General features: G+C 45.5%; 1 protein-coding gene across 2 annotated transcripts; it reads right to left on the reverse strand.

Moving 5' to 3' along the window:
* Positions 1 to 387: 387 nt before the first annotated feature.
* LOC135545543 (clathrin interactor 1-like) lies at positions 388 to 22,813 on the reverse strand. Of its 2 annotated transcripts, none has more exons than XM_064973212.1 (12): positions 22,640 to 22,813; positions 11,877 to 11,981; positions 11,597 to 11,693; positions 10,625 to 10,733; positions 9,898 to 10,068; positions 7,502 to 7,706; positions 6,094 to 6,319; positions 5,882 to 5,975; positions 4,804 to 4,860; positions 4,401 to 4,654; positions 3,603 to 3,792; positions 388 to 2,817 (listed from the first exon to the last, which is right to left on the reverse strand). In XM_064973212.1, exons 1-12 carry the CDS (start codon positions 22,678 to 22,680, stop codon positions 2,492 to 2,494), a joined length of 1,875 nt encoding a protein of 624 aa, XP_064829284.1. In that variant the 5' UTR covers positions 22,681 to 22,813; the 3' UTR covers positions 388 to 2,491. The 2 variants fall into 2 exon arrangements, with proteins under 2 accessions (XP_064829284.1, XP_064829283.1); XM_064973211.1 differs by having other exon boundaries at positions 4,804 to 4,869.
* Positions 22,814 to 23,280: the final 467 nt, after the last annotated feature.

The raw sequence follows: 23,280 nt of genomic DNA on the forward strand, positions 1-23,280 counted from the left end.
TATGTCTAGACATTTCACATTGTTTTATTCTTTAATGCCCACATTAAACAGCATGATCTAATGGCATGTCATTGCTTCTGTGAAGCTTCTGCTTCCTGTCTCTAAACTACAGAGGCTACCAAAGCATTTCCATAATATTTTAGAGCCGTGAAAGATCTGTTAATTGGTCAAACTTCGTCTGAGACAAGCCATTGTTCTACAGTATCTGGGTTTAATTAGTCTGCACTGCTTATACCTCAATCTGATCTATTCAACCCCACTGGCTGTGTGTGTGTGTGTGTGTATCTGTAGGGCTGCACTGTGTGTGTCTGTCTCAGCAGGTTCCAAGGCCACCTAAAAGTTGCCACTAAATTGGTATTAAATGAAATAAACACTTCGTTAGAAAACTGTAATCAACTGTTTTAATGCCGTAGATAAAAGGATCATGGGACAATCAAACAAAAACATTTTTCAAGGCTCTTTTCGTTGGTGATGCGGCGCTTTTTCTTTTTATACATTTGCATAAACTAGTGTTTTTATTTTGTAACAATACCACATTACAGAAGATCTCAGAACAATTGTAATAAGTAGAAAAAAATAAACCAACGAAAGAATAAAACACAACCCCCTAAGGACATCATCTCTTAGAAAAACAAACAAGAGTTGCTACATTTTGGTCATTTCCAGCAGAAGCCTCAGCTCAGAGAGAAGGCTGCTGTGTTTATCTGTGCAGGGTTGGGGTCAATTCCATTTCAGTCCATTTAGAAAGTAAAACTACATTCAACATTTTCCTTATGAAAAGCATTGAAGAAAAATTGAATTTCAGTGTACTTCCAGAATTGACCCGAACTCCTGGAAGAGGACATAGCTCTGAAATAGAGGAGTCTAGTTTACATGTGAGGTACTCGCTAAGCTTGTATCGCATGTACCCATTTCCTATATTAGTGCACTACTATTGACCCGAGTCCTATGGGCTCTGGTTGGAAGTAGTGCACTATAAAGTGTATAGGGTGCCATATAAGATGTACGACCCCCACCCCCCAAAAAAACAACAACAAACAAGAGCAATCCTCTCCTAGACCTGCACTGTCAGAAACCTCTCCTTCAGAGATCCACTCCGGAGTGAATTCTCCCCTAAGTACAGAGCTAGGATCAGCTTCCCCACCCCCAATCCTAACCTAAACCATTAGTGGAGGGAAACGCAAAACTGACCCAAGATCAGCATCTAGGGACATCTTCCCCCCTATTCCACAAGGGTCCCAGGGGACAGAGGGAGCAGTAAGAACCACACATACATACTGTGCTGACTCCTAACAGTAACTGTCATGAACACTATAGTTGTATCGTCTCTCCGTCTGTCTCCTGTAAGTTATGATGAAGGAAAAAGGCCTCTGTCTCACAGGCACCATGTACTTAAAGAACACAGACCTACCAGGAGGTTGTTCCTACAGCTACTGATCATCTTATTTGGATGCAAGGAAAAAAAGATTATAGTTCTTTAAAAAATATATACCCATAAGAAAGGCCACAAAGGAGATCTGTGTTATTGTTACCACAGCTTCTTCAATTAACAACTTTCAATCATCTCATTCATTCACTTATTAAATCCATCCATCCATAAACGATTGATTGATTTGTTAAATCTAATATTGAACACAAACTCCACATTTGGAGTGTGGAACGCTGTTATATAAAGTAGGTATTAAAGACCGGCTCCGTGGCAATGTAGCGTGCAATAGCAACGTCTTGATTGACATCTGGTTCCGTCCAATTGACACCCACCTCTTCACGACATCATCATATCATAATCAAGTACTCAATAATTTATGTCTGTCGCAGCAGTAATATTTACAGTTGTAGGGAAGGGACAGGTCGAGAGAACCTGACATTCTAAAAGAGGTGGATGGGGAATTATTGGGGTGGGATTATCATATAAAACTACCTTTTTGCTACTCTGGACAACTAATTGGTTAAGTAAAGCAAAAGCCCACTGACATTCTCTTGAAGTTTCACCTGGACAATTCCATGGTAACAGAATGGTGCTTTAAAAAGCAATACGAACAAAAAACTATTATTGAGAAGTTAAACAAACCATACAAGTTTAAAAGCCGTCCTTGTGCATAGAGTTGTATGGGTTGTTTAACTTTGCAATCATTGGTTTTTGTTTGACATACATTTTAAAGTGAAAAATCTCTGCATTATTCTGGCACCGTGTTTTTTGCTCTCAGTTGTTCTCTCCGATTCAAACCTGAACAGCACACAACCATTACTGGACTGAATACACTCTAAAAGGTACGTGATTGCAAGTTCCAACTGATTAAAAGATGCATACAATCGTGTATATTCATGTCTCTATATATCACTTAAAGGAAAGAAACAGGAAGTGGAGGCAGTCAGTATTTGATATTTGACAACATTCAAGTACTCTTTGTTTGCAGCTCTTTACAATCCTTCATGGACAGTCTGTTGGAGAGAAAAACAGAAAACCCTTTCCTTCACGTCACCTCTTCCCTCACTTCCTGAAGTTGCCGAAATCAGCGAAGGCGTCCACTCCTTGCTTGGGCTGCTGCTGTACCATGCCAGAACCCATAGACATGGCTGGCATCCTCATCCCCATGGTCATGTTAGCCTGGGGCATAGCACCCATGTTCATGCCCATTCCCATCATGCCCTGGCCGGGGGCCATGCCCATTCCCATCATGCCCTGGCCGGGGGCCATGCCCATCCCAGCACCGGGGTACATCATGGGAGTTGTAGGGGTTCTGATGGGGGAGGGGGCGAGGCCCATGCCGGCGAATCCCTGCGAGAGCATGTTGACAGGTGGGAGGGGCTGGACTCCTAGAAGACAGAAACAGGAAGAAGTGGAGTCAGAAGACAGCATGACCTCACACACACACACACACACACACACAGGTTCACACACACACTGAACAAGTAGTCCCAAGCATCCTTCTATTCCACACGGAACAAGTAGTCCCAAGCATCCTTCTATTCCACACGGAACAAGTAGTCCCAAGCATCCTTCTATTCCACACGGAACAAGTAGACCCAAGCATCCTTCTATTCCACACGGAACAAGTAGTCCCAAGCATCCTTCTATTCCACACGGAACAAGTAGTCCCAAGCATCCTTCTATTCCACACGGAACAAGTAGTCCCAAGCATCCTTCTATTCCACACGGAACAAGTAGTCCCAAGCATCCTTCTATTCCACACGGAACAAGTAGTCCCAAGCATCCTTCTATTCCACACGGAACAAGTAGTCCCAAGCATCCTTCGATTCCACACGGAACAAGTAGTCCCAAGCATCCTTCTATTCCACACGGAACAAGTAGTCCCAAGCATCCTTCTATTCCACACGGAACAAGTAGTCCCAAGCATCCTTCTATTCCACACGGAACAAGTAGTCCCAAGCATCCTTCTATTCCATTCTGACTGAATCTAAAGCCTTTTGAATTGTCTTGTGACCATCCTGATTAAAAGGAAGAAGATCTTGGATACTCCACAAACAGTTGAATGGATCTCAAACCAACTTTTCGGTCAACAGACATTCAGCAGCGTTTTGAACCCTCTCCAGACAAATACAGTACTATTTCTCTCTCAGTCGATGCCCTGTCGGCTCACCTTGGAGGGTTTTGAGGGTGGGCTGGGCCGGTTTGGGAGGCTGCACGCCGGGTGCCAGGAAGTCCAGACTGATGTTGACCGAGGAGTCAGACCAGGTGGAGGGGATCGCTGACCCCATGGAACCCTGGGTACCCAGCATGACTTGCTGCTGCTGCTGGGGCTGCAACGGACCGCTCATCACCTGGAAGGGCTGAGGGGGAGAGAGAGAGGGGGATAGAGGGGGGGGGGGGGGGAGGGGGAGGGAGAGGGGAGAGAGGGGGGTGAGAGAGAGGAGGGGGAGGGGGGGTGAGAGAGAGGGGGGGCTGGGTGAGAGAGGGAGGGGGAGAGAGGGGGAGAGAGAGGGGAGCGAGAGGGGGGGGAGCGAGAGGGGAGGGGGGAGAGAGAGGGGAGCGAGAGGGGGGGGGAGAGAGAGGGGTAGAGGGAGAATTTGGTAGCAAGTTCCAATAGATAGTAATGCGAAGGTACCTATATAATGGTGACATATGAATGAACACATCCCATCTAACCAGAATGAACAGGTTGGGAAGGGGCAGGTTTGATTCATCTGCAAAACTAAGCTTGTATTTTTTAAAGTAGATCAGGTTTTTAACATGCAAATATCTATGTAAACACAACCTCGTATTAGATTGAATGGTTTTCTAACTCAAACTGGTTCCTTCTCAATGTGTGTTTTTGTCCCTCAACCACAGCAGTTACTGTCACTCCTCTCCTTTTTCAGTGCATCAGGCACAATATGGACAATTTACAATGTGAATTAATTTACTGCTTGTGTGAACCATGTCTGTCCTATATTCTTACCAGTGATGTGGAATGTGGCATGGTACTGGTCACATTCTGTGTGCTGGTCATATTGAAGGTGAGGCTCTGAGAGGCAGAGAGAGACTGAGTCTGGACCGGACCCATCAGATCAAACAGGTCAGTTGAGGCTGGAGCCAGAGCCCCAAACAGGTCAGTGTTGCTAGGGGCCAGAGGCTGGGCGAAAGGGGTGGGGACGGGGGCCTGTCCCTCAGGAAAAGCATTCCAGTCCCCAAAATCACTGTTCCCACTCGAGGCTGGAGTAAGAGCAAAGAGAGGAATAAGGTTATAGTGGACTTAAATCTCTCTCACACACACACACACACACACACACACACTAGCAGGCTCCTCATGGCCAGACCTCCTCCCCTCCATCTCTCGGAATATTCTAGTGCTTTAAACTCACCAGGTACTGTGGAGAGGCCGACAGAAGCAGCAGGAGAAGAAAAGTCAGCAAATCCTCCTATCAGGTTTGGAAAGAGACATACCATTTGATTTGTATTGGTCACATATTTAACAGATGTTATTGTAGCTAAAGGCTTGTGTTCCGAGCTCCAACAGTGCAGTAATATCTAACACACACACACACACACACACACACACACACACACACAACACAAATATAACTAAGAAATAGATAAATAGTAGGGTGAGCAATGTCGGAGTGGCATTGATAAGAGTAGAGTATATACATATGAAATTATTAAAACAGTACATAAATATTTAAAAAGTGACCATGAAACATCGACCCCCCCCACACACACGATGTCCCGTAACTACACTACCCCCCCCAAGATGTCCCGTAACTACACTACCCCCCCCCAAAGATGTCCCGTAACTACACTACCCCCCAAAGATGTCCCGTAACTACACTACCCCCCAAAGATGTCCCGTAACTACACTACCCCCCAAAGATGTCCCGTAACTACACTACCCCCCAAAGATGTCCCGTAACTACACTACCCCCCAAAGATGTCCCGTAACTACACTACCCCCCAAAGATGTCCCGTAACTACACTACCCCCAAAGATGTCCCGTAACTACACTACCCCCCCCAAGATGTCCCGTAACTACACTACCCCCCCAAAGATGTCCCGTAACTACACTACCCCCCAAAGATGTCCCGTAACTACACTACCCCCCCAAAGATGTCCCGTAACTACACTACCCCCCAAAGATGTCCCGTAACTACACTACCCCCCAAAATGTCCCGTAACTACACTACCCCCCCAAAATGTCCCGTAACTACACTACCCCCCAAAATGTCCCGTAACTACACTACCCCCCAAAATGTCCCGTAACTACACTACCCCCCAAGATGTCCTGTAACTATACTACTCCCCCCCCAACCCTCCATGATGTCCCGTAACCACACTACCCCCCCAAAATGTCCCGTGACTACACGACCACCCCAACCCCCCATGATGTCCCGTAACCACACTACCCCCCCAACCCTCCATGATGTCCTCAGTGTGTGTAGTTACCGGTGGGTGCTGCAGGCTGGCTGGGTCCTGTATCTACCATGAATAGGTCAGCCAGACCACTACTGGGGGGCTGAGGGGCTGCTGCGGACGGAGTCTGGAACAGAGAGAAGGAGAGATGTGAGTAGAGAGACAGGGAGTGAGACTGCACTGTCCACATCAGATAGCAGCAATAAGCTAGAGTGGACCAGCGTGGACTGAATATGCACACACACCTGTTTGGCGGAGGTATCGGGGCTGTTGTCTCCTGTGTAGTGGGCCGCGGCTCCCAGGGACACAGTTTTGGATGGAATCCCGCCTCTCTTCCTGGTTGCTGTGGTTTCTGTTGCCTGAACGATCTGGACACTCTTGGTCGTCACGGTTTCCTCCTCGTCTTTGAACACCGACCTCCCAGACTGGCCGTTCCGTGACGGGCGACTTCGCTCCTCCTCCTCGTTGTCACTACGGAGACCAGAGGATGCAAACCGGGTGAAAAAGACGACAATTTGTTTTGGGGGATAGTTCAATTCAAATAGTGTGACTAAAGTATGACAGAACATTGACATGTTGTAATGTGATATGAGGAGGACAGAGGGTAGCTCTAACATTCTGTAATGTGATATGAGGAGGACAGCGGGAAGCTCTAACATTCTGTGATATGAGGAGGACAGCGGGAAGCTCTAACATTCTGTAATATGATATGAGGAGGACAGAGGGTAGCTCTAACATTCTGTAATGTGATATGAGGAGGACAGAGGGTAGCTCTAACATTCTGTAATGTGATATGAGGAGGACAGAGGGTAGCTCTAACATTCTGTAATGTGATATGAGGAGGACAGAGGGTAGCTCTAACATTCTGTAATGTGATATGAGGAGGACAGAGGGTAGCTCTAACATTCTGTAATGTGATATGAGGAGGACAGCGGGAAGCTCTAACATTCTGTAATGTGATATGAGGAGGACAGAGGGTAGCTCTAACATTCTGTAATGTGATATGAGGAGGACAGCGGGAAGCTCTAACATTCTGTAATGTGATATGAGGAGGACAGCGGGAAGCTCTAACATTCTGTAATGTGATATGAGGAGGACAGAGGGTAGCTCTAACATTCTGTAATGTGATATGAGGAGGACAGAGGGTAGCTCTAACATTCTGTAATGTGATATGAGGAGGACAGCGGGAAGCTCTAACATTCTGTAATGTGATATGAGGAGGACAGCGGGAAGCTCTAACATTCTGTAATGTGATATGAGGAGGACAGCGGGAAGCTCTAACATTCTGTGATATGAGGACGACAGCGGGAAGCTCTAACATTCTGTAATGTGATATGAGGAGGACAGCGGGAAGCTCTAACATTCTGTAATGTGATATGAGGAGGACAGCGGGAAGCTCTAACATTCTGTAATGTGATATGAGGAGGACAGCGGGAAGCTCTAACATTCTGTAATGTGATATGAGGAGGACAGCGGGAAGCTCTAACATTCTGTAATGTGATATGAGGAGGACAGCGGGAAGCTCTAACTTCTCCCTGTACCTCAGTACTGCCTCCCCCCTCTGAGTCATTCATTTCCTTCCTCTTTCTCTCAATCTCACCCAGTGGAACTCTTCTCTCTGAATCATGTCTGGTGAGTCGTCTCGTTCCTAACCTGAATCGGTCTGGTGAATCGTCTCTGCTCTGCTTCCTGAACTTGTTGATTGTGTCATCGATGGTGCTGCCGATCTTATCACTGATCTCCCCCAGTTTCTCACTGAAGGGGAACTGGCCTTGGTCTCTCTTCCAGTCCTCATCCCACTTCCCTCGGCTGCTTCCCTCATTACCGCCAGAGCTGCTGGAGTCATAGCGATCACCCGCTGGGGGAAGGGGGAATAGATAGAAAGGGAACGGTGAGTTTGTGTTCGAGGCCAATAAGAGCAGAAGACACTCCAACGTATACAGCACATTCGGAAAGGATTCAGACCCCTTGACTTTTCCCACATTTTGTTACAGCGGATTTTTTTTTTTTTTTTTTTAAATCAATCATTCAATCTATACACAATACCCCATTCAACTGCTGACAACTTCGAGTCCACCTGTGGTAAATTTCAATTGATTGGAAATTACTTATATAGACAGGTGTGTGCCTTTACAAGGTCCTACAGTTGACAGTATATGTCAGATCAAAAACCAAGCCATGAAGTCGAAGGAATTGTCCGTAGAGCTCCGATACAGGATTGTGTCGAGGCACAGATCTGGGCAAGGGTACCAAAATATTTCTGCAGCTTTGAAGGTCCCCAAGAACACAGTGCCCTCCATTTTTAAATGGAAGAAGTTCCTAGAGCTGGCCACCCGGCCAAACTGAGCAAAGGGGGGAGAAGGGCCTTGGTCAGAGAGGTGACCAAGAACCTGATGGTCACTCTGACAGAGCTCTAGAGTTCCTCTGTGGAGATGGGAGCTGGGATAACCTTCCAGAAGGATAATCATCCCTGCAGTGCTCCACCTATCTGGCCTTTATGGTAGAGTGGTCAGACAGAAGCCACTCTTCAGTAAAAGGTACATGACAGCCCACTTGGAGTTTGCCAGAAGGCACCTAAAGGACTCAGACCATGAGAAACAAGATTCTCTGGTCTAATGAAACCAATATTGAATTATTTGGCCTGAATGCCAAGTGTCACTTCTGGAGGAAACCTGGCACCATCCATACAGTGAAGCATGGTGGTGGAAGCATCATGCTGTGGGGATGTTTTTCAATGGCAGGGACTGGGAGACAAGTCAGGATCGAGGGAAAGATGAACAGAGCAAAGTACAAAGAGATCCTTGATGAAAACCTGCTCCAGAGCACTCAGGACCTCAGACTGGGGCGAAGGTTCACCCTCCAACAGGGCAACAACCCTAAATACACAGCAAAGACAACGCAGCAGTGGATTCGGGACCAGTCTCTGAATGTACTTGAGTGGCCCAGCCAGGGCCCGGACTTGAACCCAATCTAACATCTCTGGAGGGACCTGAACATAGCTGTGCAGCGACGCTCCCCATCCAACCTGACAGAGTTTGAGAGGATCTGCAGAGAAGAATGGGGGGAAAACTCCCCAAATACAGGTGTGCCAATCTTGTAGTGTCATACCCAAGAAGACTTGATGCTGTGTGCTTCAACATAGTACTGAGTAAAGGGTCTGAATACTTCTGTAAATGTGATATTTCCAGTTGTTTTTTGGCAAAAGTGTATAAAAACTTGTTTTCACTTTGTCATTATGGGGTATTGTGTGTAGATTGATGAGAAAAAAAATCTATTTAATCAATTTTAGAATAAGGCTGTAACTTAACAAAATGTGGAAAAAGTCAAGGGAGCTAAATACTTTCCGAATTCCCTGTATGTGTGAGTGAGTGTTTGTGTGTTCTAGATTGACTTACTGTATCTGCTGAACCCCTCCCCCCATACCGTCAGAGGACTTACTGTATCTGCTGAACCCCCTCCCCCCATACCGTCAGAGGACTTACTGTATCTGCTGAACCCTCTCCCCCCATACCGTCAGAGGACTTACTGTATCTGCTGAACCCTCCCCCCATACCGTCAGAGGACTTACTGTATCTGCTGAACCCTCTCCCCCCATACCGTCAGAGGACTTACTGTATCTGCTGAACCCCCCCCCCCCCCGTCAGAGGACTTACATACTGTCAGAGGACTTACTGTATCTGCTGAACCCTCTCCCCCATACTGTCAGAGGACTTACTGTATCTGCTGAACCCTCCCCCCCCATACTGTCAGAGGACTTACTGTATCTGCTGAACCCTCCCCCCCATACTGTATCTGCTGAACCCTCCCCCCCCATACTGTCAGAGGACTTACTGTATCTGCTGAACCCTCCCCCCCCATACTGTCAGAGGACTTACTGTATCTGCTGAACCCTCCCCCAATACTGTCAGAGGACTTACTGTATCTGCTGAACCCCCTCCCCCCATACTGTCAGAGGACTTACTGTATCTGCTGAACCCTCCCCCCCCATACTGTCAGAGGACTTACTGTATCTGCTGAACCCTCCCCCCCCATACTGTCAGAGGACTTACTGTATCTGCTGAACCCTCCCCCAATACTGTCAGAGGACACTCCAATGTATTTGTCTTTGTTCTTCTTTGCCTTCTTCCTCTCCTCTCTCAGTCTATCATCATCCTGGATTAGATCCACCATCTCCTTCACCTTCTGACGTACGTTCACTCCCTGGTCCTTACCGTTCTCATCTACACAGAGGGAGAGGTAGAGAAAAGACAGAGAGGTAGCTGAAGGTTATTGGCAAGCTGTTAGTGTTCCATTCCCCTATAAACACGTCTTCTCAACGTGTAGGAAGCTGATCAGTGTCATCAGAATGTCAGGTGGGACAACATGTTTCGAGAAGACAAAATGTAGAAGAAGTGTCCACAGTACTGTGTGAATAAAATAAATACAAACTTGTAAAAACAGCTTATCAGTCTGGGTTCACAAGGCTAAATGGTGGTAAGGGGAGAGATTTACCCTTCACTTTGTCTGCTATAGGGCAGAGCAGTGTGTGGTGGAGCTGGTTGTGGTTTAAGAGGTTCTTAGTGCACCAGCTCTTCCTGAATGCTACAACACCGACTGAACACTGGTCCTTTTGTCTGGTTCTAAACTAACATTTCATTACAAACTCACACACTGGTGTACTGAGGACAGGCAACAAGCCTTAACATTTTACACAGATTCTACACGACAGTCAAGAGAGAGGGACAGCCATAGAGTAGGGATTCTGTTTCTATAGTGTCAGCCAGAGAGATTACTTGCCTACGAAGTGGTAGCTCTCTAGAGATCGTAGGTCGTAGATGTGTTCTCTGGCGCTGGTGACAACTCTCTCTGAACCGTTCCTGATGAGGTGGGACAACAACAGCAGAGACTGGGGGAGAAGAGATGGAAAACTATTGTTAGACCTGCTTATGGATGGCCCCTCTGTCATTATTATTACAGGTCATAGTCTCAATCGTTTCTGATGATCTGGGGCAACAACAGAGACTGGGAGAGCAGACCTCAGCCCTCGAGGTCTGGGTTATGTCTTAGTTGTAAAGAGAAAGGAAGTCACACTGCCAACCTAACCAAGGTTTACCCATTAATGTTGGGAGCAAAACATTAGGAACACCTGCTCTTTTCATGAAAGACCAACCAGGTGAAAACTATCATCCCTTGATGATTGATGTCACTTGTTAAATCCACTTCAATCTGTGCAGATGAAGGGGAAGAGCCAGGTTACAGATGAAGGGGAGGAGCCAGGTTACAGAAGGATTTGTAAGATTTGGGACATGGGTTGTGTGTGTGTGCCATTCAGAGGGCGATGGGCAAGAAGAAAAGATTGAAGAGCCGTTGAAAGGGGTTTGGAAGTAGGTACCGGGTGCACCGCTTTGAGTGTGTCAAGAACTGCAACGCTGATACATACAGTTCCCTGTGTGTATCAAGAATGGTCAACCGGCTAAAGGACATCCAGCCAACTTGACAACTGTGGGCAGCATTGGAGTCAACAATGTAGAGTCCATGCATCAACAAATTGAGGCTGTTCTGAGGGCAAAAGGGGGCAGTGCAACTCAATATTAGGAAGGTGTTCCTAATGTTTTGTCTACTAAGTGTATATACAGGGAGTGACTTACTTTGTCTTTCTACAGTTTATTCAGCAGCTCTACAAACATTTTGGGGTGTGGGTCAGCTCATGCTTTTTACCAGACGATGACAGGTTGTCATGCCTGTGACAGGTTATAGCTCCTCTCTGACCTTGTAGACCCTTCTCCAGTTCTTCTTGTTGTCCCGGAGCATCCTGTTCCAAAGCATGTTTATCACCTCAGGAAACTGCTCATACATAAATGTACATCTGAGGAGAGGGAGAAAGAAAAAGAGAGAAAGAGAGAGAGAAAGAAGAGACACACACACACACGGAGCAAGAGGTGTACAGGAGTTAGTCTACATGGCAACATGATTCAATCCAAGTAGAACGTTGCAGATACTGTATAAAAGTTGTTGCAATCTAACTTGTGTGTGTGAACAGCGCCCCTACCTGGAAATCTCTGCCATCTGCTGTCCTGAAGGTCCCCAGGGGTCATCGTTGGTGGCCTCCCTCACCTTAGTCTCCACCTCAGAGTAGTTCATCACCACATTGGTTCTACAGGGGGAGGTAAAGGTAAGAGATATTATGACTCTTATGAAAATAATGATGTCAAACAGGAGACAAAGGAGGGTTTGCACTCAAGAGTTTAAAAAAATACATATTTTGTCTTAACAGAAAAGGCGCCCTAGACCGAGGCCCCCCAGACCGAGGCCCCCCCAGACCTAGCTTTGGACAGCCTATTTATGGTAACGGTCAAGACACACAGCCTCTATTTACATTAAACTGTTCATTCCTCCTGTTTCTCAAGGAACACAGAGTCAAATAACAGTCATGATATAACGTGGTCCTGTGTGGCTCAGTTGGTAGAGCATGACGCGTGCTACTCCAAGGATAGTGGGTTCGATGCCCGCTGGGGCCACCCATACGCTGTCTTCTAAATGACATATTAAATGATTATTACATAACCAATCTCTCTCTGAGAAAGTCAAAGGTCAACAACGCTGACACGGGACAGAAATACTCTGTGTGTGTGTGTGTGTGTGTGTGTGTGTGTACACTATGAAAATTGTCGCACAGTCAGGGAAAACCTGTTTGGCAGGAGAGGGGACAGGAGAGAGCAGAGCAGAGGGGACAGAAGAGAGAGCAGAGTAGAGGGGACAGAAGAGAGCAATGAAGGTTTGTGCTTTGCTGAAGGTCGGCTCAGGGATTCACACTACCGACCTTTCGCTTACTGGCCCAATGCTCTTAGACAGACAGGCAGACCAAGACAGAGACACTGAGAGAAAATGTAGGTGGAGTGAGTGGTGGGTGTGGTCGTGATGAATGTGAATGAAGGGTGGGTCGCCTCAAGCAGCGTCGTATCAATGTCTCTGCTATACCTATGGTCCATAGAGACTGACTATAGTGTATACTATACAGTTCTACTGGTTCTCCAGGCTTCTATGGAAATGTGTAAACAAACACAAGCTTCAACAGGCAGAATCAGTTACTACCCACACCCTCCACAATACCCTCCTTGCGCAAGAAACTTAACAAGGTCAAGCAGGTTTAGTGACCTGAAAACCTCCACTAAGCATGAGCGTTACCAATCAAGGACAGCTGCAGCAACGGAACGCAGTTAATTCTGTAGCCTAACTATGAAAGCAAACCAAATAGGCCTAGATCGAGCACCGATATTCAACACAGGCTGAGGCCTAGCATAGGCTACAATAGGCCTACAGTTACCCAGAACAAAGATTATCCACAGTATAGAGGATGGCCGATTAATTAGGGCCGAGTTCAAGTTTTCATAACAATCGGAAATCGGTATTTTTGGGCGCCGATTTGCCATTTTTTTTTTTTTACACCTTTATTTAACGAGGCAAGTCAGTTAAGAACACATTCTTATTTTCAATTACGGTCTAGGAACGGTGGGTTAACTGCCTCATTCAGGGGCAGAGCGACAGATTTTTACCCTGTCAGCTCGGGGATTCAATCTTGCAACCTTACAGTTAACTAGTCCAACGCAATAACAACCTGCCTCTCTCTCGTTGCACTCCACAAGGAGACTGCCTGTTACGCAAAGCAGTAAGCCAAGGTAAGTTGCTAGCTAGCATTAAACTTATCATAATCACTAGTTAACAACACATGGTTGATGATATTACTAGATATTATCTAGCGTGTCCTGTGTTGCATATAATCTGACTGAGCATACAAGTATCTAAGTATCTGATTGAGCGGTGGTAGGCAGCAGCAGGCGCGTAAACATTCATTCAAATCAGCATTTTCGTGCGTTTTGCCAGCAGCTCTTCGTTGTACGTCAAGCATTGCGCTGTTTATGACTTCAAACCTATCAACTCCCGAGATGAGGCTGGTGTGACCGATGTGAAATGGCTGGCTAGTTAGCGCGCGCTAATAGCGTTTCAAACTTCACTCGCTCTGAGCCTTGGTGTGGTTGTTTCCCTTGCTCTGCGTGGGTAACGCTGCTTCGATGTGGTGGCTGTTGTCATTGTGTTATTGGTTCGAGCCCAGGGAGGAGCGAGGAGAGGGACGGAAGCTATATTGTTACACTGGCAATACTAAAGTGCCTATAAGAACTTCCAATAATCAAATGTTAATGAAATACAAATGGTATAGAGGGAAATAGTCCTATAATAACTACAACCTAAAACCTCTTACCTTGGAATATTGAAGTCTCATGTTAAAAGGAACCACCAGCTTTCATATGTTCTCATGTTCTGAGCAAGGAACTGAAACGTTAGCTTTCTTACATGGCACATATTGAACTTTTACATTCTTCTCCAAAACTTTGTTTTTGCATTATTTAAACCAAATTGAACATGTTTCATCATCTACTTGAGGCTAAATTGATTTTATTGATGTATTATATTAATTAAAATAAGTGTTAATTCAGTATTGTCGTCATTATTACATGTTTTTTTTTAAATAAAGAAAAAAAATAAAGGGAACACTAAAATAACACATCCTGATCTGAAAGAAATATTCTTATTAATACTTTTTTCTTTACATAGTTGAATGTGCTGACAACAAAATCACAAATTATCAATGGAAATAAAATGTATCAACCCATGGAGGTCTGGATTTGGAGTCACACTCAAAATTAAAGTGGAAAACCACACTACAGGCTGATCCAACTTTGATGTAATGTCCTTAAAACGTGCCTGTATGACCTCCCTACAATGCCTGGGCATGCTCCTGATGGAGGTGGCGGATGGTCTCCTGAGGGATCTCCTTCCAGACCTGGACTAAAGCAGCCTACAACTCCTGGACAGTCTGTGGTGCAACGTGGCGTTGGTGGATGGAGCGAGACATGATGTCCTAGATGTGCTCAATTGGACTTAGGTCTGGGAAACGAGTGGGCCTGTCCATAGCATCAATGCCTTCCTCTTGCAGGAACTGCTGACACACTCCAGCCACATGAGGTCTAACATTGTCTTGCAATAGGAGGAACCCAGGGCCAACCGCACCAGCATATGGTCTCACAAGGGGTCTGAGGTTCTCATCTCGGTACCTAATGGCAGTCAGGCTACCTCTCGCGAGCACATGGAGGGCTGTGCTGCCCCCCAAAGAAATGCCACCCCACACCATGACTGACCCACCGCCAAACCGGTCATGCTGGAGGATGTTTCAGGCAGCAGAACGTTCTCCACGGCGTCTCCAGACTCTGTCACGTGCTCAGTGTGAACCTGCTTTCATCTGTGAAGAGCACAGGGCACCAGTGGCGAATTTGCCAATCTTGGTGTTCTCTGGCAAATGCCAAACGTCCTGCACGGTGTTGGGCTGTAAGCACAACCCCCACCTGTGGACGTCGGGCCCTCATACCACCCTGTTTCTGACCGTTTGAGCAGACACATGCACATTTGTGGCCTGCTGGAGGCCATTTTGCAGGGCTCTGGCAGTGCTCCTCCTGCTCCCCCTTGCACAAAGGCGGAGGTAGCGGTCCTGCTGCTGGGTTGTTGCCCTCCTACGGCCTCCTCCACATCTCCTGATGTAATGGCCTGTCTCCTGGTAGCGCCTCCATGCTCTGGACACTACGCTGACAGACACAGCAAACCTTCTTGCCACAGCTCGCATTGATGTGCCATCCTGGATGAGCTGCACTACCTGAGCCACTTGTGTGGGTTGTGGACTCCGTCTCATACTACCACTTGAGTGAAAGCACCGCCAGCATTCAAAAGTGACCAAAACATCAGCCAGGAAGCATAGGAACTGAGAAGTGGTCAACACTTGCAGAACCACTCCTTTATTGGGGGTGTCTTGCTAATTGCCTATAATTTCCACCTGTTGTCTATTCCATTTGCAGAACAGCATGTGAAATGTATTGTCATTCAGTGTTGCTTCCTAAGTGGACAGTTTGATTTCACAGAAGTGTGATTGACCTGGAGTTACATTGTGTTGTTTAAGTGTTCCCTTTATTTTTTTGAGCAGTATATATATATATATTATTTAAAATCGGCTGATTAAATCGGTATCGGCTTTTTTGGTCCTCCAATAAAATCGGTATCGGCATTGAAAAATCATAATCGGTCGATCTCTACAGTATATACGGACTTCCTCTCAGCTCAGGCACAACCCCCACGGAGCACGACTCAGCTCAGACACAACCCCCACGGAGCACGACTCAGCTCAGACACAACCCCCACGGAGCACGACTCAGCTCAGACACAACCCCCACGGAGCACGACTCAGCTCAGACACAACCCCCACGGAGCACGACTCAGCTCAGACACAACCCCCACGGAGCACGACTCAGCTCAGACACAACCCCCACGGAGCACGACTCAGCTCAGACACAACCCCCACGGAGCACGACTCAGCTCAGACAACCCCCACAGAGCACGACTCAGCTCACACAACCCCCACAGAGCACGACTCAGCTCACACAACCCCCACAGAGCACGACTCAGCTCACACAACCCCCACAGAGCACGACTCAGCTCACACAACCCCCACAGAGCACGACTCAGCTCACACAACCCCCACAGAGCACGACTCAGCTCACACAACCCCCACAGAGCACGACTCAGCTCACACAACCCCCACAGAGCACGACTCAGCTCACACAACCCCCACAGAGCACGACTCAGCTCAGACACAACCCCCACGGAGTAAGACGCAGGAGGCAGTAAAGTCTGTCAGTTTTTCCCTCCCTTATGGCTAAAGTTTTAATTTAGAGAGGGTAAGCTAATCTTAGATATGTGCCTACAACTTCAACCCAGAGCTAGGAGAAGGTGCATAGACTTAGCATTGCAGAGGGCTGAAGGCATAGAGCAGGTAAAGGGGCCCCTCCTCTCACTGGGCCCTGCCACATCACTCCCGGCACCCTTCCCCTCACGGTCAGACAGACAGAGCAGCATTGACACACAGCTGAGAGGAGAGGACACACCCTGCGCAGTTCTGGAGTCAGAGCCTAAAGTACTGTAGTTGACAGTGACGGTTGTAATGTTGTAATCAGAGTTGTAAATAGCATGACTCTAAAAGACTGGGAAACAGCTAGTTGGTGCAAACGGCCATTCAAATAGCCTGTGAGTTCAATTATAGACGGTAGCATGTCTGCCTGGGGATACAGGCCTATAAGGCTTTCTCACTATGTTTCAAAGAGCTTAGACTACATTGTGTGTACTATCCATTGTGTGACTGGATTACCATAATGCCATATTTGCATGTGTCATGACGTTGGCCCGGGGGTAGGTTTATGACAGTCATAAATACCTCTTCCCCCCCTTTTCCCCTCTCTCTACCCTACTGGTGTTACATTGGCAAAACCCTTGGTTAACATAGAGATTCTGAGAACATCAGAAGGTGGGGGGAAATGAACTATATTCTGGTAATCCGACCAATGGAACATATGCGATGGTACTTAATGAATATGATGTCAGTTCGGTTGTCATCTGAGACATTCTCATCAATGATAAGATGCAGGGCTCTGGCAGTGGAAAGTCTACACATCAGAGTTATCGGATTCACATTAAATTGTTGTTCAATTTAAATGTTTGAATTTGAAATTATTTGTGAGGGGATGAAATGTGATTTTAGCTTCTAAAATGTGAGAATTGGGTTTTCATAAGGTAGGGCTCTGCTCAATCAGTGGCCCGCCCCTGTGAAGGGACATGGGCTATAAAACTTTTCAAACACGCCCTCCTCTCTCTTCCTATATAAAGCCTTGATGACAAAGTAACCTCCTGTTCCGAGGATGTGGGGACGACGGTCCGATGTCAGAATAGTTCAGATAATAACTACAGAACGAAGCCAACATCAGCGTGAGCTTTGGTTGCAAATGGTATGAACTCTTATTCACTACAGAAGTGATACCTCCTAGCAGCCGCTGCAAACAAGGGTTAGGAAGGAACAGACAGGGTATCCCGTCTATCACACAACAACGTTACTACAATGTAACCAATTGACCACCATAGACATTCTTCAAAGGACTCGGTTTGGCAACACGGCCTTCCATCTACCACCAACCTACCGCAGCTCAGAGTAAATATTTATTGCATTTTCCTTTTCCAAATGGGCGGTAATTTAGAATACATAAGATATTGTATTTACGATAGCACAGCTTCGCCCTTTGTTCCTCAGTCTTCCCGCTCTTTCACTCAAACCCAGCCCCTTTTGTGTAACCAGCTGTCATATCTGTTCTGCCCGCTAGGGACATTTTCCTTCATGACATAATTTGTAATCAAGTTGATTAATTATGTGTAATTCTGTGTGATTAGTTAGGTATTTAGTAAATAAATGATTAAACCCAATTTTGTATTGCTGATTCAACTTGTTAGCCAGGGTTCGTGCAGATAACCAAGAATTTACAACTTTCAGATGAGACTGAATTAAGGTGACGATTAATATTGATTGCTATTGATGTAAAATATTACTAGGTCTTTAAGAGTTTATTGAAAAGATAACAGCTCTATAAATATTATTTTGTGGTGCCCCGACTCTCTAGTTAATTACATTTACATGATTAGCTCAATCAGGAATATTAATTACGGAGAAATTATTTTATAGAATAGCATGTCATATCACTTAATCCGGCATAGCCAAAGACACGACACATGCAATTTCATAATCAAATATGATTCGTTTCACTTCTCAACAACGCAGAGAGAAAAAAAAATAGAGAAATAAAACACGTAAACAATAGAAGTAATAATAAATACACAATGAGTAAAAGTGTGTTCCCTGACCGGGAATCAATAGGATCATTAATACCGTCATGTTTGCATGGGTGACGCCACAGGCACTACCATACAGAGGGAGTGATAAAGCCAAGCACTTACAAGAGACAGCTAAGCAAGTCTACTGAGAGAAGAGAACTGCCTCTGGCTCACATTATCAACTTGATCAAATGGAAGCCTCTGATCTTCTCTGTGTGTGTATGCAGGTGTGTGTGTGTGTGTGTGTGTCACACAATATGGCAAAGGCTTCTGTTTCGTTGCAAGTCTGTCTAATGCACACACACCCATTTCCTTCCTCCTATGACAAGTCCAAATAAAGTCTTTACGACTATTTATTCAGCATTGTATCAATTTGTCCATGTGACCGCCGGGAGGACTTGGAAACAAGAATTGCCAGTTTCTTCATTTAGTTTTAGGCCTCTAGATATCCTCCACAGTGAGCCAGCATTCAGACAGCCTTTCAAGGAGATGCCATGTTGCTTTTGTGGAATAGACCTCCACTGATGGGTGTTGCCCACTCACAACGTCTCCACTCAAGGCCATTAGAACTCTGGGCCTCATTTCTCATAGCGGTCAGATAGTTGGAACCTTCTTACGATGAGTCTTTAGTAGCCAAGGTGTTTCCCCAGAGCTTTCGCTAGTAACATGGCTCTTAAAAAACGCTGTACATCTTATGAGTGATCCAGACCAATTGTAGAGCAGCCAAAGTGCATCTTTAGGTACTTTATTCACAGAACACCTCCGCAAAACATAGAATCTAGGTCAGAACAAAGTTGACTACAAAGTTGCAAAAGTATTTGCAATTGTTTTTGCAAACAAGTGAAGGATAATATGATGCTTCAAATGAAATCCAAGATGACTTCATTAAGAGGCTACATGGGGTTATAATGGCCATTTCATGTTCAATTAAATGAGTCCCCATTATGCAACTAAGCTACTGTCAAATATTTTGCCTCAATGTGTTGTGTGACAACATGTGCCCAATCTGTCATTTAATAAATTATTATTGGGTAAGCATAATAAGTTACCTCAATAGTGTATTTGCAGCCATAGGTGGTAATATCTCTCTAGGAGCTGATCTGTCATCAGTATTGTGCAATAATTTGAATGTTAAGGTCAAATTTGAAAAGAGAAATCTGATCAGAGAGAAGTGCAGTTCTTTGGATCCTATTAGTGTCAACACATGGTTTAGTGACACACTTAGTGACCGTTCTCTCTACGTGCGTGTTTGGGAAACACTTAAAAGGTTGTCTCATAAATAATGACTCATCAGGTATGATGATTGTAATGCTTAAGTTACATTGCAACTGGGAAACACGGCCCGGGTCTTCTACAACACAGCAGCACACTAAAACCACTGACTTCAATACAACTGGGAAACAAGGCCCAGTTCCTCTACAACACAGCAGCACACTAAAACCACTGACTTCAATACAACTGGGAAACAAGGCCCAGTTCCTCTACAACACACTAAAACCACTGACTTCAATACAACTGGGAAACAAGGCCCAGTTCCTCTACAAGACACTAAAACCACTGACTTCAATACAACTGGGAAACACGGCCCAGGTCTTCTACAACACAGCAGCACACTAAAACCACTGACTTCAATACAACTGGGAAACAAGGCCCAGTTCCGCTACAACACACTAAAACCACTGACTTCAATACAACAGGGAGGAAACGGAGTCCCAACTCTACTTCCTTCACCCATTACAACGCAAAGCCCAGTCCTCTTCCTGCATGCTCTTTCTCTTCCTGACCCTCTCACTGTACCTCTGCCCCCCTCTCTCTCTGAAGAGGTCACCCAGTAGGGGAGACTAGTAGAGGGGACTTGACTTTTAGCAGGAATGCATTCTTGGACAGGAACTGTATGCTCCTGCTGTTGCCACAGCTTGCCAAACCAACCGTTAAAGCTTTGAAGTGGAGATTGCGCAATCCCACTACTTCCCATAGCTCTACAGTAGGCCTGTGTGTGTTGCATGGCCTCTCAGGTCATTACTCAGGAGGGACTAGGACAGTAAATTATACAAGAGGAGGACAAAAGACGACAATAAGCCGGTTAAACCAGGTGTGGCTCTCACTCAGAGGTGGAAACATTCAGCCATGCAATACTTTAGTTTCAATCTCTGCTGACAGCGACTGTACAGGTTTAGGCTAATGTTTTGGCTAGTGTAGGGTATACTATCCATGGTAGTGTAGGGTGTGTCCCAAATGAGACCAGTATTTAAACTTGCACATCCTCATCTGCACATAAATCACTCCAGTGTAAAATGTCTAAATTGTAATTACTTTGCCACTATTGGCCTATTTATTGCCTTACCTCCTTACTTCATTTGCACACACTGTATACAGATGTTTCTATTGCATTATTGACTGTGCATTTGTTTATCCCATATCCTCTGTTTGTGCCACACTGCTTCGCTTTATCTTGGCCGGGTCGCAGTTGTAAAGGAGAACTTGTTCTCAACTAGCCTACCTGGTTCAATAAAGGTGAATTAAAATGAATAAATAATAAACTGTATTTTGAATCCAGATACTCTGGCTAATAGGGCAGTGACAGCAATGTCTTCACAGCGCAACTGTATGCAGCGTGACATTGACTCTTAATTGTGCAATCTATTGTTGCATTCAGCAAGTCATTGTTTATCACAGAGTCATACATTACAACACTGTCTTGTACTGTATCAACAGTCACTGTGGTTGATCATGGTCTGGGCTCCACCTTTCTGCTTCTGCATGCAAGGTACCTCCATTTTGCAAAAGGCCCATATGGCCATATCAGACATACACTACAGTCAAATATATTGTACTTGTTTTGATCATTTAGCCTATAGTATACTTAAGCAATGAGGCCCGAGGAGGTGTGGTATATGGTCAAAATGCCACAACTATGGTCTGAATTAAGCGCTACGCAACACAGCCTGGATACAGCCATTAACCGTGGTAAATTGGCCTTATCATAAACCCTCACGGTGCCTTATTGCTATTATAAAACTGGTTGCCAACGTAATTACAGCAGTAAAAATAAATGTTTTGTTATACCCGCGGTATACCACGGCTGTAAGCCAGATCACCATCCAGGGCTCGAACCACACAGTTTATAATAAGTATACAGGTAGCTAGGCAGAAGATGAGTTATCCAGGTGTTCTAGGTTTACTTGGATCATCCTATTCTCTAAAAAACAGCAACAAAAGCGAATACATTATAGTCAAGTCAACTGAGCTGTGGCAGCTTTGATAGACCTGTGACACGAGAAAAGCTAAATGTTCTGGTTGTTATGCTAGATACTTTCACACCCGGAAGTTGGATTGTCAGAATATATCGAGTTAGCATTCAAGGCCTTTGCCACAACTAACAGTAGCTACAATTACAAACAAATGTACCCTCACGTAAGTATACGTGTGTTTTTTGATCTGGCTAACTACCTAGTTCAGTTAGTTAGCTAACCAAAAAAACAACAACTGACAAGTGGCTGTCAAGCTGATAAGACAAAAGACCCAAGACAACGTTAAATATTGGCCAATGGGAACTCTGAAAATATGTGGTCAAATCATGACGTCAAATCATGGCGTCAGTGATCTTCAGGTCGAAAAGTCGGAGCTCCAGAAAGAGGCCCGAGATGAATCGAGTTCCCGTTAATCGATTTTCCCAGTCGGAGCTCGTTTTTCCCTATTCCCATTTGTTCTGAACACACAAAAAACGGAGATAATCCGAATTCCCATGTTTTTAAACCAGCATAATTTACTCTAGGTAATTAGCTAACGTTAGCCATCTCAACTTTCTAAAGGCAGTAAACGCGGCTAGAAAGTTGAGTTATCAATCGCTCGTCGGATAGTTCAAGATGAGATTAAAATGGGAATATAGTCGAATGGCAAAAAAGTTTAATTTGTCCTGTGTTTGATTGTCACAACTTTCTATTGAAGCTAACTGGCTAACTAGCTTCCTGCTGCTACGTGACGTCAAAGTGTTGGGTACGTGTCTCTTTCAAATAGGTACACTCAAGAGTTTAGCTCGGATAGAGTGAGAATACTTACGCTTTATCAACCAATTCCCGGACTTTCCACATGTTCATCATCTTGGCTCTCTACAGCGGGGCTGTCCGCCTCAGTAACCGTATTCCAAGCTCTCAAAACCCGATAGAGCGGAGCGCTGTCACCGAAATCAAACCTTGAACCAAAGACAGTGTACAGTATTTCTTCATCTGTGGTTTTATATGGCGGTTGGCAACCACTTTAAAGCTGCATTACCGCCACCAACTGGACTGGAGTGTGGACCAGAGACAGTGAAGTTCTAATAATCCTACCCGATATTCTCGTCTCCCCAACGAAACGAAATACATAAATACTACCTCCCCTGAAGACGTCCCCAGCAGTTCACTTAATCCCGACTCTTCACTACTCTTCAAATCTAATAACAATCGCCCCCTTTCTCTTACATATTTCTGGCACTGAATAGAACATGTTTCACTGTCTTCATCTCCTCTTGACAGCCACACACACACACACACACACACACACACACACACACACACACACACACACACACACACACACACACACACACACACACACACACACACACACACACACACACACACACACACACACACACACACACACACACACACAGACAGACACACACACACACACACACACACACACACGGATGTTTCCCC

This window comes from Oncorhynchus masou, chromosome 9, assembly GCF_036934945.1.
Source record: "Oncorhynchus masou masou isolate Uvic2021 chromosome 9, UVic_Omas_1.1, whole genome shotgun sequence".
In the NCBI taxonomy this organism is placed as follows: Eukaryota; Metazoa; Chordata; class Actinopteri; order Salmoniformes; family Salmonidae; genus Oncorhynchus; species Oncorhynchus masou.